This window comes from Ichthyophthirius multifiliis, assembly GCF_000220395.1.
Source record: "Ichthyophthirius multifiliis unplaced genomic scaffold scaff_1120509250296, whole genome shotgun sequence".
NCBI lineage: Eukaryota > Ciliophora > Oligohymenophorea > Hymenostomatida > Ichthyophthirius > Ichthyophthirius multifiliis.
In genome coordinates, this window is record NW_004086886.1 from 19,248 (window position 1) to 37,642 (window position 18,395).

The 18,395-nt window shown below is 16.4% G+C and overlaps 3 protein-coding genes across 3 annotated transcripts, besides 26 other annotated features; all 3 read left to right on the forward strand. All coding sequences in view use genetic code 6, as the record gives it.

Annotated features, from left to right (window-relative positions):
• Positions 1-1,256: 1,256 nt before the first annotated feature.
• On the forward strand, positions 1,257-2,921 carry IMG5_063580 (phosphatidylinositol 4-kinase, putative; the record flags this gene model as incomplete). The annotated part of the gene is made up of 3 exons (XM_004036955.1): positions 1,257-1,363; positions 1,425-1,900; positions 1,984-2,921. The coding sequence occupies 3 exons, from the start codon at positions 1,257-1,259 to the stop codon at positions 2,919-2,921; spliced, it is 1,521 nt and encodes a 506-aa protein (XP_004037003.1).
• Positions 1,678-1,719: a microsatellite.
• A 246-nt stretch (positions 2,922-3,167) lies between the features above and the next one.
• Positions 3,168-4,030, forward strand: IMG5_063590 (hypothetical protein; the record flags this gene model as incomplete). The annotated part of the gene is made up of 2 exons (XM_004036956.1): positions 3,168-3,453; positions 3,519-4,030. 2 exons carry the CDS (start codon positions 3,168-3,170, stop codon positions 4,028-4,030), a joined length of 798 nt encoding a protein of 265 aa, XP_004037004.1.
• A 460-nt stretch (positions 4,031-4,490) lies between these two features.
• Positions 4,491-4,544: a microsatellite.
• A 27-nt stretch (positions 4,545-4,571) lies between these two features.
• Positions 4,572-4,631: a microsatellite.
• Positions 4,578-4,637: a microsatellite.
• Positions 4,615-4,678: a microsatellite.
• A 3,028-nt stretch (positions 4,679-7,706) lies between these two features.
• Positions 7,707-7,754: a microsatellite.
• A 662-nt stretch (positions 7,755-8,416) lies between these two features.
• IMG5_063600 (hypothetical protein) lies at positions 8,417-13,196 on the forward strand (the record flags this gene model as incomplete). The annotated part of the gene is made up of 9 exons (XM_004036957.1): positions 8,417-8,677; positions 8,895-9,325; positions 9,406-10,219; positions 10,756-10,903; positions 11,662-11,744; positions 12,406-12,473; positions 12,532-12,647; positions 12,722-12,755; positions 12,812-13,196. 9 exons carry the CDS (start codon positions 8,417-8,419, stop codon positions 13,194-13,196), a joined length of 2,340 nt encoding a protein of 779 aa, XP_004037005.1.
• Positions 9,358-9,404: a microsatellite.
• Positions 10,509-10,611: a microsatellite.
• Positions 11,560-11,599: a microsatellite.
• Positions 12,376-12,418: a microsatellite.
• Positions 13,134-13,213: a microsatellite.
• Positions 13,146-13,213: a microsatellite.
• Positions 13,214-15,111: 1,898 nt separating this feature from the next.
• Positions 15,112-15,158: a microsatellite.
• Positions 15,128-15,158: a microsatellite.
• Positions 15,159-16,232: 1,074 nt separating this feature from the next.
• Positions 16,233-16,263: a microsatellite.
• A 25-nt stretch (positions 16,264-16,288) lies between these two features.
• Positions 16,289-16,347: a microsatellite.
• A 1,130-nt stretch (positions 16,348-17,477) lies between these two features.
• Positions 17,478-17,570: a microsatellite.
• Positions 17,478-17,571: a microsatellite.
• Positions 17,508-17,586: a microsatellite.
• Positions 17,519-17,572: a microsatellite.
• Positions 17,577-17,625: a microsatellite.
• Positions 17,580-17,653: a microsatellite.
• Positions 17,582-17,665: a microsatellite.
• Positions 17,582-17,672: a microsatellite.
• Positions 17,637-17,672: a microsatellite.
• A 655-nt stretch (positions 17,673-18,327) lies between these two features.
• Positions 18,328-18,395: part of a microsatellite that runs on past the window's edge.

Here is an 18,395-nt window from a genome sequence, read left to right on the forward strand (position 1 = left end):
ATCTAGATTATTAAGGTTAAGCAAAATCTGTAAAACGGATTTCGTAATCTTAAATTTAATTACTATTAATTTAAGAGTAAGTATTTAGATATCGTATAATTAATGAAGATTCTTTATATTGTTAACTTTTAGTTTATTAAGTGAAAAATTACATTTATTTAATAGAATATTTTATAATTTTATTATTTTATTTAGATAAGATTATTATTTATATAAAACGAAATATAATTATAATTTTTATATATTTTATGTATATGAATTCTAAAATCTTTTATTTTTTTAATAAAAAAGATTATGATATATAAAAAAAAAATATTTAAAAATATATTTATATAATAAATAAATTAAAAAAAATATATAATATTAACTTCATATAATAAAAATCATTATTGAACATATCAAAATAAAAACAATATTGTTATACTTTCGAAATTTTATATTTTCTTTAAATTATTATTCTTTTATTAAATAAAATATTAATATTGAAAATATTTTAAAATAATATGTCTATTAAATATTTTTTTAATTGTAATAATATTTTTTTTTTTAAAAAAAAAAAAAAAATACAAAGTCTAAATTTTTAAAAAATATTAAAATAGCAAATAAATAAAGTTTTTTTATTACATTTTTAATTCATAAAAAAAATTATAATGAATATTAGTGAACATTTATTAAATAATTCTTTTTTTTATAAAGTTATAAATCCAAAAAAAAAATATAAAAAATATTTAAAGAATAATAATAAATTTTATATTTTTTATTTAAAGTTAAAAATATTTTAAAAAAAGTTAAAGGCGATTAGAATAAACAATAATATTTTAATATTCATTATTATTTAATTTTTAAAATAAAATAAAAATAATATCAATAACATTATAATTTTTAAATAAATATTTACTAAAAATTTATTTTATTTATATTTTTATATTGTAATTAAAATTTAATAAATTTAGCATTAAATAAATTAATTAATTAAATACATAATTATAGTATTAATACATTATTTTTTATATTTATATTTTTATTATTATAATTAAAATGAATGAAAACTAAATTATTGTAAAAGGCAAAAAGTTTTACAGTTTTTTCTAAAAGCTTTTTTGTTGCAAATGTTTATAAATGTGTTAAGTAGAAAAAAAATAAAAATATATAAAAGATATTTACTTTAAATTTGAAAAAATGTAAAGGAAATAGATGATTCTTTATTGACATCAGAACATAGAAAAAGCGCATCAAAACGTCTCATAATGAAATTTATGAAAAAGGATAAATTAAAAAAAGATGATTAAATTTTGTAAATTTTAATAAGGCTTTATACATCAGAAAATGAAGACAATGTTATTTAAATGCTTTATAATTGTAGGTATTTTAAATAATAAAAATACGACTATTTAAAACATATGTTATTATATTATAATAAAAAGAATAAATCCAAATTATAATTAAAACGAATATTAATAAAGAGATGATTTATTATTTTATTTACCATAATTATGCAATTACATGGTTTTCCATGAAGAATTATAAAACGAATAAATGATAGAATTTGTAAGGATTGCGGGAAAAATAGATTTTTTTTTTGCACATTAATTATATTTTTATATGAGATCAGTTGCGTAAATTATAAGCAAAAACGATATATAAACTTTTCCTCTGTAAATAAAATTTTAATTTAATAATAAATATTAAAAAATAAATAAAAAAATAACAATTAAAAAAAACAATAAAATGGTATTAATAATATTATTAAAGTTATATAAAAAAAACAAAAAAAACAACAACAACAACAAAAATATTGTTTTTTAAATTTAAAAATAAAAAATTAATATTTTTTTTATATTTTTTTTTTTAAAAAAAAAAAAAATAGAATAAAAAATACACTCAAATAATTAAGTGATTAGTTTTCTTTTGATTTTAATAATTAATTTTTAGTAGCTGCTCATTAACTAAACTATTTCTAAAATAGCAAAAAAGCTTACCCAGACACCCCCGAAGCACTTTTAATCTAAGAAACAATTTCAAAATACGGTACACAATATGAAGACCAAATTCCTTAAATAGATTATTAAAAGCTTAAATACTCAGAGATAAAACTCTAATATTATAAAAAGCAAATTCTACCCGAAAATACTACATAAGATTAAAATCAAGAAAAATATCCAACGAGTGCATTTTTTTCAAATATTTATTTTTTTGACGACCTAATAGCAATTCCAGAAAAACTAAAAAATACTGAATTAAAACTAAAAACATTAATTGAAAATATCTAAAAAATAAATGAAAGCCTTCCTGCAGCAGTATACATTCCATTTTTTACACATTAAATAAGGAATTATGTAGTCTTGAATATAGTAGGCTCCGAAAGTAAAGTTTATTCCACAAAAGAAAGATCTCCTTATTATATTTGTGTAGAAATTTATAGACCAGAACTTGAAGATTTAACTTTTAGAAATGTTGATAATTAACTTTCTTAAAAAAAAACTGTTTAATAATATTATCTAGACCATAAATAATAAGAAAAAATAAAATAATAATAATAACCAAACAATTCATTAGAAAAATAAAAAAAACTATATCCTGAATAAAAAACACTCCTTTAATATATCAATTAATAATAATAGTAATAATAAGAAGAAAATAATTTAATAAACGGAGTATCTTGTTTATACAGTAGTCTAAATATAAGCATTTCAGATGAAAAATAATAAGAAATATATGAATAAATAAAAGATTTATAAAACAATTAATATAAAACTAGTTTTGGAGAGGATAAAATCTTCCCAACAAATAAAGGAAATAATAATTTGCCTTTTATGATATTTGCGAAAAGTCTTTTTGGAGAAGAGGAGTAACATTAGGAAAAAAGAATAAAAAAAAATCTCCTTTTAGTCATTTAAGGACTTGGAAATTGGTTCACTTGATAATTAAAACAGACGATAATATAAAACAAGAATAGTTCGCCTAATAAATGATTTAATAATTTGACTAAATATTTAAAGACGAAGGACTTAATTTATTATTAAGACCATATGAAATTGTTAGTCTTAGCCCAAATAGTGGACTTTTAGAAGTTGTGAAAAACTCTATTAGTATAGATGGTTTGAAAAAGGCTTTATTTGAAAATTTTAAAGAAATTACTACTTTAAGGCAGTTTTTTGAATTATACTATGGGAAATCTTTAAAAATAGCTTAAAATAATTTCTGTAAAAGTCTAGCAGCATACAGTTTAGTGTGTTATTTTTTATAAATAAAAGACAGACATAATGGTAATATTTTACTCCATAGAGACGGATATATCGTACATATTGATTTTGGGTATTTTCTATCTAATGCACCTGGAAAAGGAATAGGGTTTGAAAATAAAGTTCCATTTAAATTATTATCCGAATATATAGAAGTATTAGGAGGTGTAGATTCGGATAATTTTAAAAGTTTTCGTAAATATTTTTTTAAGTAATTTATACATGTTTGCATATTAGTGTTTGTTTTACATTTTTTTTTTTTTTTAAAAAAAAAAGAGGATTTATGGCTGCTAGAAAAAATTAAGATAAAATTCTTATTTTAGCAAAAATGCTTTATTGTGGTCATGGCTCATCTCTTCCTTGCTTCGAAAAAGGAGAATTAGCAATAGAGGAACTTGAGAAAAGATTCAATCCTCTTGGAGTGGAGAATGATGGAGAATATTATATTCATACATAAAATATAATTAATTAAAGTTTAGATAATTGGAGAGCAAGATGGTATGATAAATGGCAGTATTTTTGCTAGGGAATATTTTATTGAAAAAAAATAATAATTATAATAATACATAATAAACATATAATTATAAAAACAAAAAATTATAAATATATAATTTTTTTTTGTTTAAAAATAAATAAATGACATATTAAACATATAGTAAGCAAGAAAAATAAACTCATTTATATAAAATAGTATTAGTAGGAGACGCTGGAGTAGGCAAAACACATATAATAAATCGTTATGTAAAAGGTTATATACCACAAACAATTCCTCCCACCATAGGGGTTGAATTCGCTACTATAACAGTAAATTTAAAATGCGGAGGTTCAATAAAAGCTTAAATATGGGACACAGCTGGATAAGAAAAATATAGAAGTATAACCAGTGCTCATTATAGAAAAACAGTAGGGGCATTACTTGTATATGATGTTACTAAAGATAAATCATTTGAATCTATTTAAAAATGGTTGGAAGAAATAAGAATGCATTCCGAAAATAATATTATATTAATGTTAGTTGGAAATAAAATTGATTTAGTAGAAAAAAATTAGGCATTAAGAAAAGTTTCAAAAGAATAAGCAATTTAATTTGCTAGCGTAAATTAAATATTATTTGAAGAAAGTAGTGCGTTATAGGATATTAATATTAAGAATGCATTTGAAAAACTTTTAGAGGAAATTTATGATTAAAAATGTAAAATTTTAAGTGAAATGTCTACATATAGATAATAAGAAAATAAAATTTAATTAAATAATATAAATAATAAAGAAAATAATAATAATAATAATAATTCAGAAAATAATTGTAATTGTTGATTATTAAATTATAGAATAAAAATATATATATATATATAAATATATAAATATATATATATTTATATATTTATATATTTATATCATTTTTTTTTATATATTTTATTCTTTATATACATTTTTTTAAATTAAAATCAATTTCATACTATTTATTTATTTCTTAATTTTTCTTTATATTCTAATCTATGTAATTTTATTTATTTTTTTAATTTTTTTTTTTTAAAAAAATATAAGATAATGTTAATTTGTAAATACAAAAATTATTTATAAAAAACAATATTTATTATTTTTTGAACAAATAGATATATATTAATTTTTTTTTTATAATAAATTAATAGTTTTTAAAATTTATATATTTATTTAATTTATTAGTATATATTACTTATAATAATTAATTAATAAAATTTCATTTATTTTAATTTTATTTTAAGAATTTTTTTTCTAATTCTTCTAAACTTATAACTTTATTTTATTTAACAATATTTAAATCTACTTCATTCTAAATATTTTTTATATTAACAACTTGATTACTTTTTTAATTATATTAAAAATTAGACCCTAAAGCGCATTATTCATTACAAAATCTATTTCCTTAACTAAAAAAGCTATTATCTTTATAAAATAAAATCCCACATTAACATTATAACTAAATAAAAAATAATTAATTTATATTAAAATTTAAAATACTTATTCAGTTTTATTATAATCAAAAAGACAATTTTACGAACAAAAATTATTCTAATTTATAGTAATTTCATTTCCCATATAAAAGACTTTATGACACTAATAGCAAGATAACTTTATTGCATTTTTAGCGCTAGTTTAGGCATCTACTTAAAATTATTACCATTCCTTATTTTCTTGAATACTATAAAAAAAAGATTATTTCATTATTATTGTGTATTATTTTCAGATACTGGTTTTTTATTTTACTCTAGATTTATAAATTATACTTTTTTTTTCTTCTCTTCTCCTCTAAAAGCTTTTAAAGCTTCCAAAAAAGAATTATGTGATTATTCTTCATCGAAATTTCCTTCTAGTAATTCATTTTTTGATTATTTATTTATACAAGAAGGATATAGTATTTTATTTTAAATAATTTCAGATGCTTATTCTTTAATTTCTTTTTCTTCATGAATGGAATTTGTTTTTTTGATTTCTTATATTTAGTTTTATATCAATTATTGATGTTATATTGGTATTTTCATATAATTTAAATGAGATTTATTGATTTCTATTTATTAAATAAAAAAATTATATTTGCATTTAATGTAACTAAAAAAATAAAAAAAATAAACCTAAAATAGTTTACATATCATCAAATCCATTATCGAAAAACAATTATTCATATTAAGTTAGGTTTATTGCATTTAAAAATATATAAATTTCTTATTATTATTATTTTTGATTGATTAAATGCTTTGATAAATTTATTTGGGCTAGATTATTGTTAACTATTTTTAAATCGTTTTTTAATTCAGTTAATACATTTTTTTTTTTGTTTTAAATATTATATTGATTTTATATTGTTTATAATGTTGAATTAGGTATGAAATCTTAGTTTGAAAATGTTGATTCTTTCCATCTTGATTATGTTTTACTTTTTTAATATTTTATTTTTTTGTATTTTTTTATTTTTTTTTACGATAATTAATCTCGTGTTTGTTTTTCTTTTTCTATGGTTTCTTTTAATTATGAAAGTTTTTCTTCCTTTTTGTTTTTTTTTTGTATATCATTAATAATACAATATATTTTTTTTTGTACAATTTTATTTTGATCTAATTATTTTTCAACTAATTATTTTGGTTTATGTGGACGCATTTATTTTTAGTATTTTTTTTTTTTTTTTATAATTCAAAACCATATAAAAATTATTATATTATATATATCCTTTTAAAAAAAAAAAAAAAAAAATTAAATTATTTAAATATATAAATTATAAATTTTAATTATAAAAATAATGTACAATAATGGATTTATAAATAGCATAAGTGAAATTATTAAAAATTTAGAAGAAATGAAGTCTTAAAAAGACTAATTAAGAGTATAAATTATAGAAGAAGAAGAAGAGAGAATTAAATTAGATAAAGAACTATAAATTTTATAAGAAAGATTAGAATAAATAACAAGTATTTATATAAATCCATACAAAAAACAAAAAAAACAAAAACAAAAAAAGATTATTTAGATAAGGCAGAAAATGAAAAAAGAGAACTTGATAAAACTATAGATGAAGCTTTAAATACAAGATCAAAAGTATTAAAATAATTTTTTAAATAAAAATTATTAAGAAAGCATATATATATATGATAAAAAAATAAAAATAGATTATTGAAAGTTAAAAAAATTTACTTAATGTTTTATAAAGAGAATGTGTATATCATCTAAAAAAATGAAATAAAATAAAGATTGAAATATTTATATATAATGTATTATTTTTTACTTTTTAAAAAAAAAAAATAGTTATATAAAATATTAATTAATTTTAATTATTTTAATAAAACTATATAAATATATATATATATATAGGCTTAATAAATATTATTTTATAATATTTTTTTATTAATTCTAATGTTTCTATTTGTTATATAAAAAATAAAAAAAATTGTAAAATAAAATAAGACAAACAAAATAAAAAAATGATTAAATCTCGTAAGCATGTAAAATAATTTAAAAATATATTAAAAATTCTTAAAATAAACTATTAAATATATAAATGAAACATAATAAATATATATAATAATAATTTAATAAATTTTTAATTAAATTTATATAATAATAAACTTATTCATAAAAACATAAATTTTTATAAAAAACAAAAGATGTCTAGAGGTGATGATAATTGTTAAAAAACGAAAAAAAAAGTACAAAATAATTAATATAAGAAACGCAATAATAAATTGATTTAAAAAAAAATTCTGAAGAAATTGAAATAAAAGAAAATTATCAAACAATAGTAAAAATAAAATAATATTATTATTTTTTTATACATCATAAGTGTTAATTTATTTCTCCTTGGTTATAAAAACATGAAGATACTAAAGTTTAATAAATAGAATAATCATAAGAATCTTTTGAATTAATAATATAAGAAATAGATGTATTAAAATGTATATTTGAGGTTAAAAATTTAACATATTTTTTATTATTAAGAAAAAAAAAATAAAAAATAAAAAAAAAAAAAAAAACAAAAACAAAAAAGTTTACAATAAAAATTTCTTAAAAAAATAATAAAAGGATTAAGTAAAAATAATATTCCCTCACAGTAAAAAAAGAATGGCAGAATTAGAAATAACTCTAAACTAAACAGAATTTCCTTAAAATTATATCAAAATAAGTATAAAATATGTCATAAACTATCCTATATAACCCATATAATTTTCAATTAATGAAATATACAATTAAATATTAATACCTTACGTATATACAGAATTAGTATTGAAAAAAATATTATATATATATACATATATATTAATTATTAAAAATACAAATTAGAAATTACAAGAGATATTAATATCTGAATGCAACGAAATATCAAAACAAAAAGCTAACTAAAACTAAGTAAGTGTATTTGACATGTGTAATTACCTTTAATAGAAATTGACAGAACTTCAAAACTGTTAATTATAACACGAAAAATAGAAAAGAATAGAAGAGGAAAAAAATGAAGAAAGTGAAGAAGAAAATATAACTTAAATGGGCAGCAATTTTAATTAAAACTAAAACTTTTATGAAGAAAACTCCAAATCAGAACATTCAGAAAGTAGGCTTGAATATTTTAAAAAATTTTCGATTGGTAAATATACTGAGAGGAGGTTTTTTAAAAGATTATTACTCAAATTAGAATATTCCTTATGATTCAGATGAAGATATTCCTTAAGAAATTATTATAATTAAAGTTCCAAAAGAAGTTATTATAAGCTTATTTTTAACCAAAATCAATTATAGGTGGTGGAGGATTCGGTAAAGTATTCATGGTTTAAAATAAATTAGATAAACTATTCTATGCAGTTAAAAAAATTAAAATCGATCTATAAAAAAAATAAAAAATTATCAAAAAAACACTCAAAGAAGTCGGTCTTCTAAGTAGACTATAACATAATCATATTGTTAGATATTATTAAGTATATATATTATTACTAAAAAAACAAAAAACAAAATATATATATTAATTTTTAAAATTATTTTTTTATATTACTTTCTGTAATTTTTTTTTGAAAAACACCACCTACAAATAAAAAAGGCGAGAAAAAAATGGATTAAGCACTTTTTTATTGAGTTTTTAAAAAAAAATTACAGAAAAAATAAACCATGCTAAAAAGTAATATATATGTATAATAGGCATGGATAGAAAGAGCAGATGAATAGACTTTAAAAGAATTAAAAGGAAGTGATGATGAGGAAGATGATGATTATGATGATGAAATAGAAGATGAAAGTAGTTCTTAAGAAGAAAATAATAATAAAAATAGTAATAGCATTAATAATAAAATAGAAAGTTCATTACCTTTATGCTAATATTCTGATGATGATGATAGTGATTGTGCTTTCTATTTTGAAAGTTAAGATAGTGTATAAAAAGCTAAAAATAGTAATAGTATACTACTTAATTAAGAATCTTCAGAAGAAGAACAAGAATAAAGTGAAATAAAAACAAAAAAAAATAATAAAATAATAATACTACACATATAAATGGAATATTGTTCCGGAAATACAATAAGAGAAGTAATAGACAAATATTTCAAAGAAAATGAAAAAAATATTGAAAATAAGTAAAACAAAATAAAATTCCAAAAAAAAAAAAATATATATATATATATATATATATATATATATATATATATATATATAGAATTGATAAAAAACATCGAAAAATACTAGTTGCTTAAATCCTTGAAGCCTTAAAATATTTACATGAGCAAAAATTAATTCATCGAGATCTAAAACCATAAAATATCCTCTTAGAAAACGGCTAAATAAAGCTTGCAGATTTCGGTCTTGCAACAAAATTAAGCTTGGATCGTATATTGGAAAAAAAAGAACTAAAAAAATAAACTAGTAATAACAACTATAATGAAACAAATGAAATATATACAAATAAATTCAAAGAATTAACCTAAGGCGCTGGTACAGAAACGTATACAGCTCCAGAGTAGAAATATTCAAAAAGCTACGACACTAAGGCCGATATGTATTCTTTAGGATTAATTATTTTCGAGATGTGGTACCCTATAACAACTTTTGCAGAAAAAATACATGTATTTAACAAACTGAAAAATTTTATTGAATTTCCTTCCGATTTTTAAAAAAAAGTAGGTGAAGATGCCGAAGACATAAAAACTATGATAACTTAATTATTAGATAAAAACCCTTCAAAAAGGCCTTCAGCAAAAGAACTTTTAAAAAAATTTGACGATAAAAAATTCGACGAATATATCAGTCAAATAACAAATCCGAAAAACTACGAACATGTTAAATTATTGAATTCACTTTTCAATATACATAATGTTCCAGGAAGTAAATACAGTGTAGAATCTAATATGAAGCATATTACTTAAAGTCCTATTTATATAATGATTTAGAATAAAGTTTAGAATATTTTCTCAACTCATGGAGCTATTGAAATTGATGCAAATCCTTTAGTACCTTTAACAGAAAATATATATGTTAATAAATTGACTTATAGCAGGAAATAAGAAAAAGTAGTTTATAAATAAAAATAATATACTAAAATTATTTGTAGAAAAAATAAATGTATAATGCTGTCACATTAAGGTGTTTTGTTAGAATATGCAGATAATTTAATTATTCCATGGATTAATCATCTTAATTAAAATAGCTTTAAAAATAGACCAATTAATAGAATATTTAAAAGATACACAATAAAAAAAATTATGTAATAAAATAATAAATAAAATATAAATACTATAAAAGAATATTTAAGAGCAAGTTATGATATAGTAATATAAATAAATATATAAATATATAAATATATAAATATATAAATATATTAATATATAAATAAATAAATATATATATATATATATAATATAAATATTTTTATACTTATTTACATATATTTATATTAATAATTTTATTTTTGCTGTTTAATTTTATTATATCAAATAAAATAAAATATATTTTAATAAACTTTGTTAATAATATATAAATAACAATTTATCTTTTTATTAATATAAAAAAGACTTATCTAAAAGATTAATATTGGTTAGATGATACTAATTAGAATAGAATAAATTATGAATCTGAAATATTAAGAGTTAGTTATGAAATATTGAATACTTATGATGTTGATAAAAGATTTGAATATTAAATGCGAATAAGCCATTCTGGTATTTTAGATTTGATAATAAATGAATATAAAAATTCTTAAATTAGCGAACATACATTGCTTAAAATATTTGCTGATAAAACTGTAGTTTTATTCTTTAAAACATTCGAAATAATACAAATTCTGCTAAAGATTAATTTATCTAATACTTAAGTTTAAATTATTAAATACAATCAATTTTTTTTCAAAAATTATTTGCATTTTTCGCCTTAATATCAGATTAAAATTTATTTGAATTTCAATAAAAACTTGAAAAAAATTTTAAAAATAATAAATAAGAAATATAAAATATAATAGACTATTTAAATTAATTATTAAAATATATAAAATTATATAAATTCCTGATTAATTAATTATTTTTGACTCCTCAGTTATTACTGAATAACTTTCTTATTATTCAGGACTTATTTTTGATATTATTAGTAATTAAAAACATTTACAATTGAATAAAACAAAAAAAAACTAAGAAAATTAATCATTAGAAAACATAAATAATATAACAAAAGTTTTCATAAAAGGAGGTAGATATGATAATTTATTTAATGAATTTTAAATTGCTAGTTCTTAGCATAATTAAATTGAAGGTTTAGGTTTTTAATTATATATAGATGAAATATTTGATTATTATTATAAACCTTTAAATTAAGAAGTAAATATATATTTATTATTCTTTTAAATATTTATTAATTTTTAAATACTTTTTAAAGCATAAAATATAATTATTACCTTAAATTTAATAATATAATTATATTGAAGCAGTTATTGCAAGTACTGAATCTAATATTGATTACTTAAAGTTTGAGATTGCAGATTAAATGTGGAGAAATTATATTAAAGCTCATGTAATTATGGAATAAATAATTGATATTAATGCACTTATTAATTAATTAAATAATAGTCATATTCCTTATTTAATTACTATAAAAAAAAATAACAATAAGGTAATTTTTGAATAAAAAAATAATTTATTTGTAATTTTATTATATTATATTAGATAAGATTAAGAAGTCTTTATAATTAATAAGGAAATAAAAAATTTGATTTAGAAAAAGATGTTGATAAATTAAATGAATTAATTGAAAGAATTATATAAATTAAATATTAAATATATAATTAAAAATGATTTTTTTTAAAAGTAAAAAAATAAAATTTTTATAAAAATAATTTTACATTAATATTATTTATTTAATAGTTGTAAATAGATTTTTGTTTGTTTGTTTAAATTATATTATATTTTTAATAAATATAATTATAAATATACATAATGTAAATTTTTATAAATAATTACATCATATTATTAAGTTTATTAATTAAATATTTTTTTATTTTTTTCTATTATTAATCTAAATAAAATTCAAAATACCATATATAACTAATAATTAAATATTGTATTATTATTTTATTTTATATATATATATATATATATTGATATAATGGCAGAAGAAAATTAAATTTTTGATACATACAAAAGTTAAAAAATTAAAAAAATAATAATAATTAAAGAAAATAAAAATAAAACTAGTTGTATTGGTTGGAGATACAAGTGTAGGCAAAACAAATATTTTAAAAAGGTAAAATAATATATAGAAAAAGATTAATAATTTTCATATTACAAAATTCCAAAAATAGATATGTAAGGAATCAACTACCATAAAATTCTGCACCAACAATAGGAGTAGAATTTGCAACAAAAACAGTTTAATTAAAAAACGGTTTAATAGTAAGAACATAAATATGGGATACAGGTATTATTTATTTTAAATTAAATATATATAATAAATATTTTATTTTTAAATTTAACAAAACAAAACAAAAATAGCTGGTTAAGAAAGATATCGATCAATTGCAAGTGCGTAATTAATATATTATTGACATATTTATTTTTAATAATTATTTTATATGATTTCAGACATTATAGAAGAGCTGTTGGAGCATTATTAGTATATGATATAACAAAAGAAAAATCATTTAGTTCTGTTACTAAATGGATGGAAGATTTAAAATATTAAGCAGATCCAGATATTATAATAATGCTTATTGGAAATAAACTAGATTTAGTAGAAAAAAATGATTCAGCAAGAAAAGTTTCAATAGAAGAAGCAAAAAATTTAGCAATTGAAAATAATATGCTATTTGAAGAAACTTCAGCACAAACAGCATAAAATGTAAATGAGGCTTTTGAAAGACTTTTATAGGGTATGTTTTTTAATTTGAAATATTAAATAAATGTGTATATATATATATATATATATATAATTATTTTATATGTATATAAATATTAGTATATAATTTGATAAATATATATATATATGTATTATTATTTTTAATATTTATATAATTAATAACATATAGAAATAAATAATCATAAGAGTAAAAAACCTATAGATTAAACAGGAATGGGATTAATTAGTAATCAATTAAATGGAGGACTGTAATAAAAATGTATTTGCTGATATCAATTATTAAAATTAAAATATATATTAGTTATTTTATTTTATTTTTATTAAGATTCTATTTTTATATTAATGTTTTTAATTTTAATAATTTTTTATTTATTAATTCTTTAATATGAATACTGTTTTGAATTTAGAATAAATAAAAATAAATTTTATTAAGTTAACTATAAAATATTTATTTGCTTTTACTTAAATATTATATAAAATTATGAATTTTATTTTTTGTAAAATTTAAAATAGATTTTTTTTTTAAAATAAAATATATAACAATATAGGAAAAATAATATAAATATAATAAAATTGTTAAAAACAAAAAAATTTAAATATATGTATAAATAATATTGATAAGTATTAAAATTAAATACAATAATATATATATTTCTATAAATATTTTATAAAATATTAATAAAACAAACATACAAAAATGCAAATTTATTTATAAATTATATTATTTAAATAAAACTCACTAATTTTTTTTTTTATCTTTTGGTTTTTTCTAACATACTTTATTTTTCATGTCTGGATAGAATTTCTCCAAAAACATATCAGTTTAAACCGAATAAGTAATATCGTCCCCTATTTAAAAATACTAATCATTATTTAAAATATTCTAAACTTAATATCTTTTACTTTATAAATTTTCCAAAACCTTAGTATCAATTTAGACTTTCATCAACGCAATATAATTTTATACACTTTTATATTTACCAAGCATAATTTTCTCAGCCTAAACCTTAACTGGTATTTTAAAATTATCAATAGAAATTAAATTAATATCTTCCCAAGGTTTTTTATTTTTATATATATCCGCAAACTACTCTATAATAATATAATATCTAGAAAGTGGTTCTACGAAATCTAAAAGCCCCTTCCTTAAATTAATTTATTTGAAACTTTCATAATTTAATCCTAAAACATTTAATAATTACTCACTATATCCTTAATAAATCATTGTATCTTCCAAATAGGACCCTCTTTTAATAAAATAGGCTAAATATTAATTTTCTTATATTTTCTAACCAATAATTTCTTTTGCTTTTTTTAAACAATTTTCCCATAATTCTTATTATTAAATTATTTATTTTATTGAATTATATCCATTTCCTTCTTCATCTACAACAGATTGCATTTTCAACTTGAAATTTGTTATTTTCTAATATTTACTAAGTAAAACAGCTATCCCATGTGCAAATTTATCATTAAGGGAGTTCAATATATATATTATTTGGGAAAAATCGGATGTTCCTTTTTAATATTACCCAAGTTCTATTTCTACAAATTAATTAAAAACATCTCTTTAGATACTTTTAACTGGTCGAAAATCGGAAAGAACCGAATATCGACTCTCAAATCCTTAAAGTTAATCAATATCTATACATATGTCACCAAGTAAATAATATTTTCGATTTTAATTTACTGGTTAAATTAATTAATATGAACATTATTTTATTTATTTAGCATATGATTATTATTATTGCTATTATTATTAGGTTATTAAATTAAGAGATTATTCGCGAGTTGAATCTAGTTAACTATGATCATGATAATGCTCATGACCATGTTCATTTTCATGTTAATTTTCATGCTCGTGCTCTTTCGATTCTTAAGACTCGAAATAAGACATATTTTTATAGTAATTATTGTCAAAATTAAGATAGCTTTCGTCATAATTAAATGTTGAATATTCGTTTTGATTCAGAAATTCTATTTCCATATTTTATTTTTCTCTAGAATTATTTATTAATCTTTTTTTTTTTTTTCTATGTTTGTTTAATTTTTTTATATTTTTTTAATTTTTTTTGGTTTTATTTGATTAATTATTTTATTATTTTTGCTTTTTTAGAACAAAGAAAAAAAAAATTCTAAAAATTAATATAAATATATTTATAAATTGTTTATTTTGTTGTGGGTATTTTTATTTAAAAGAAACTTAGTTTTTTTTATAGCTTTTTTTAAAAATATTAGTTATTACAATTATTATATATTTAAATAATAAAATTCTAAATAATTTTAATATATATTTATATTTATAATAATAATTATTTTTCATATTTTTAAAATATATATTTATTAGTTAATTTGGAAATTTCTATGGTGCAATTTATCAAATAATGAAATAGACTAAAGTTATTATTTAAATATATTATAAAATTTACTTAATGCGTAATCAATATCAAAATTTTTTATTAAAAGAATACTTATTATATTTTCTTATTAGATAAGTTAACATTACAAATTTATATAAAGAAAAAATATAGAAAATAAAGAGAAAAAAAATATTAACATAACTAAATTATAATGAAATAAAATATTTAAAAAAAAAAAAATGCATAAAAATTGCCTTTAAATTTTATTTTAGTCATTAAAATATACTAAATTTTTATTATTTCGTAAATATTTATAAATATAATAACCGATTGTTATAAAAATTAAAAAAAAATACTAATTATTTTTTAAAACATTTATAATGTATTAATAATATAATTTTTATATATTATAAATACATAAAATAATATTGATGTTCTTGTTTTTTGTTCTAAAATAATATAAATAATTTAAAGATGATATTTATTTTACTTTTATATAAAAATTATTTATTTTTGTTTAAAATTTAATTTAAATCATAAATATTAAATTTTATTCACAACAGAATTCATTTTAAAAAAATAATTATGAATAAATATGATTATTTTGAATCAAATATTTAATAATATATTACTTTTATTTAAATATTTTATTTAAAATATCCCAATTAATTATAAAAAAAAATTAATTTTTTATTTTAATTAAAAAGCAAATAGTCATTTTAATTAGAAAATATAAAAAATAATAAAAAAAAAATATTAAATTTTAAATATTAATAAAATTAGACATATATTAAAAAAAAAAGATATTAAAAAAAAAAAATTACTTTTATCTGTTAAAGGAAAATATATATATATATATATATATATATATATATATATATATATATATATATATATATATAATTTTATTATATTTGTATAAAATTAAAATTTCTTTTTTTTATATAAAAATTTACTTATATAAAAATTATCTAAAAATGTATTTTTATTAGAAATTATAAAAATATAATTTCTAATTTATATATGAATTTTTATTTTTATTTTCATTTATCTTTTTATATAAATAGATCAATAATTTTAACTAAATTATTTTTTATATAATTAATTTCTTATTCAATTTTAGTAAAATTAATTCCACTTTAATCTTTTAATTATACTTACAAATTTTATAAATTTTGTAAATTTTTTTCATTTTCTTCTTAATAATCATTATTTTATTTTAAAAAGTCATATTTACATTATTCGAGAATATTTTCAATTTCTTAATAAAAAAATAAAATATTATAATTAAAATAAAAAAAAATAATACTGCAATTATTTTTGTTTAAATTTTAAATTTCATTCATTATAAAATCAAATTATTTATTTGCAGAAAATATAAATTTCCCTATTTCCTCATTGTCTTCATTTAGTTTGCTTTTTTCATTTAATTATAAATTTAGTTCATTTTAAATTTTTTCTTAAATTAAAAATTATCTATCATGTAATTCTAATTAACTTTTTATATCAGTACAAGATGTTTTATATATGATGCTAAATTATTTGTATTCTTCTCTTATTAATTTTAATATATCTTCATTATATATACTTTATGTTTCTAACTGATATATTCTGCTTTCTAAACTATCCAATCTTCGGCTAATTTAAATTACTATTTCTTCAAAAACATTAATTGGGACAAAAGGACAAACTTAATCGCTTTAAATCCGAGATACTTCTGCTTTAAGTCTTTTCGTGTAAAACTCAAAATCACTTCCACAACCTGAATTTTTCATATTTTTATTTTTATTATTATTTTTATTGTAATATAAATTAAATTTAATTTAATAAATTATTTAATTATTTTAGTTAAAAAATAATTTTTATTTATTTATTTTTCGTTTAAATGAAAATATATTTTATTTTAAAATAATTTTAAGTAATTATGCAATAATAAATATCATTATAAATTCCATAAATTAAAGAATAAAAAATAAAATAAAACTAAAAATGTAAAAATAATTACTATCAGTATATCATAATATTTAATACAATATAATAAAATACTATAAAAAAAACTTTTAATAAATATATAAAAAATATATAAAAATAAAGTAAAAAAATATATATAAAAATAATACAAAAAAAGAAAATATATATATTTATATATATATTTTATATATATATATATATATATATATTATTAAATTTATTTTATATTTATAATATTTTTAATATTTTTAATATTAATTTCATTAAAATATTTTTTATTTTATTAAAATTCATTAATAAATATTTATATTAATTTTTTATAAAATAATAAACTATCATATTTTTTATTAATATAATCAATCTAATTTAATAGTTTTTATATTTATATATATAAAATATATTTATTTTAAATAAATATATATTATTTTGTTAAGCAATTTATATTTACATTTAAAATTATATATGTATAAATTTATACTCTTTTTTAATAAAAATAGTATTTTCAAGAAATAAAATAAACTAAATATAAAATTATAATTTAAAAATATTTAAAATTTTATTAATAAAGATACATGTAGACCACATCAATACTTAATAATGGATAAATATACTAATTATAAGCATACGATTATTCTAAATTGAATAAATCATATATAGATGAAATATTTTAAATAGAACTTCATCATATAACTGAATTTGAACAGAAAATGATTAGTTACATAAAATATTTAAATAAGCCAGGAATTACAGAGTTTTGGACATTTTCATAGCATAAAATGAAAATATTATATTATTTATTTACTTTTAGATTTATTTAAATAATAAAAGAAGGTAGAATTACTGAAAATGCATACAAAAAATTTACAAATGATTTAAAAGAATCATATAAATAAGTAAATTAAAAATAAAAAATATATATCTAATATATATAGATATTGAGATATATAAATATATAGATATATATAAATATATATAAAAA